The sequence below is a fragment of the Malurus melanocephalus genome, unplaced genomic scaffold (assembly GCF_030028575.1).
Source record: "Malurus melanocephalus ecotype Western Australia unplaced genomic scaffold, MMel_1.1 scaffold_71, whole genome shotgun sequence".
Taxonomy (NCBI): Eukaryota; Metazoa; Chordata; class Aves; order Passeriformes; family Maluridae; genus Malurus; species Malurus melanocephalus.
The window spans coordinates 548,848-549,948 of NW_026623303.1; the positions used below are offsets into that span (position 1 = coordinate 548,848).

The window sequence follows — 1,101 nt, forward strand, 5'->3', positions numbered from 1 at the left end:
AACCACCAAGAAAAAAAGAAAAGGCATGCCCATATTACTAAATATGTGAGCATTATTTTAGAGACTGTGATTTGCAGTGTGACTACATGATACTCTATTTCTCCATTTTGTATGGTACAGAATCACAGTGATACCGTAACTCAAATAATCTTTAAGATCCCATCAGGCATTAAAAGAAATCGTTATTTTAATGGTGAAATGAAGCATCAGTTCACAAACCGTTTAAGGACAAGAGATCAGCCTTTTATGGTCCCTAAACTACATTCTACTGCATTTGCTCTAGAAACTATGTAATACTGCATTCAAACAGCTAAGAAAGGGTTTTTTTTTTTATTACGTTCCCACATACAATGTTTTCTAAACCCCTCACACAAGCTTACCCTTAGCAGATTGTAACATATATGCTTGGACTGAACAACAAAACTAAATATTCTCTCACCTTGTTGGTAGCCACACCAATAAAACGAGAAGAACCAACTGCATCTCGGAGAGTGCCAGCTTCCTCTTCATCTCTGCTCTTTGCAAAACCTAACGGTGCAAGAAAAACACAAACCCACTCTCAGCGACAGTCGGTCTCCGCCAAGCAGTGCTTTCAACTTAACCCGAGGAAAAATATGTCACTTCACTGGAGAAAGGAAACCACTGGATTTCCGCAGCACTTTTCAGTACTAGCAACTTATTGTATCTCCATCTTTCCCAACGATCCTGCTCTGTGMAAAGAGGCAACGTATGATCAGAAGTGGCATGTGAGCCGGCGCATCAGATGCTTTCCAGTTCCGTGATGTGAAAGCCCCGAGACGAAAGGGAACAAAAAATAAAAACCGTATGTATGGAGGATGGGGGTTTAACCACCCCTCGCCTCACTACGGCACACCGCAGCCGGGGGGGGCGGGGGGCGGGCGGGAGGCAGAGTCATGCCATTCGCCGGGGCTCGGTGCGGGGACCACGGGCGAGCCGCCCCCCGTCGCCGCCGAGCGCCCAGCACGTTTGACAGCTGCTCGGCAAAGCACCGGCGGCCGCCGCCGTGGGGCGGAGGGGGCGCGGGGCGGCGGCGGGGGCAGCCCCCGCAGGGAGACAAGTTGCGGAGCGCAGCGGAGCCCC

At 49.5% G+C, this 1,101-nt stretch overlaps 1 protein-coding gene across 1 annotated transcript in view; it reads right to left on the bottom strand.

Annotated features, from left to right (window-relative positions):
* Positions 1 to 818, bottom strand: part of GABRA2 (gamma-aminobutyric acid type A receptor subunit alpha2) — a 58,554-nt gene extending 57,736 nt beyond the window's left edge. The window contains exon 1 of the mRNA XM_057366745.1: positions 440 to 818. Within this exon, the coding sequence (XP_057222728.1) occupies positions 440 to 510 (71 nt within the window). The 5' untranslated portion in view covers positions 511 to 818. The remainder of the gene's footprint in view (positions 1 to 439) is intronic.
* Between the last annotated feature and the right edge of the window lie 283 nt (positions 819 to 1,101).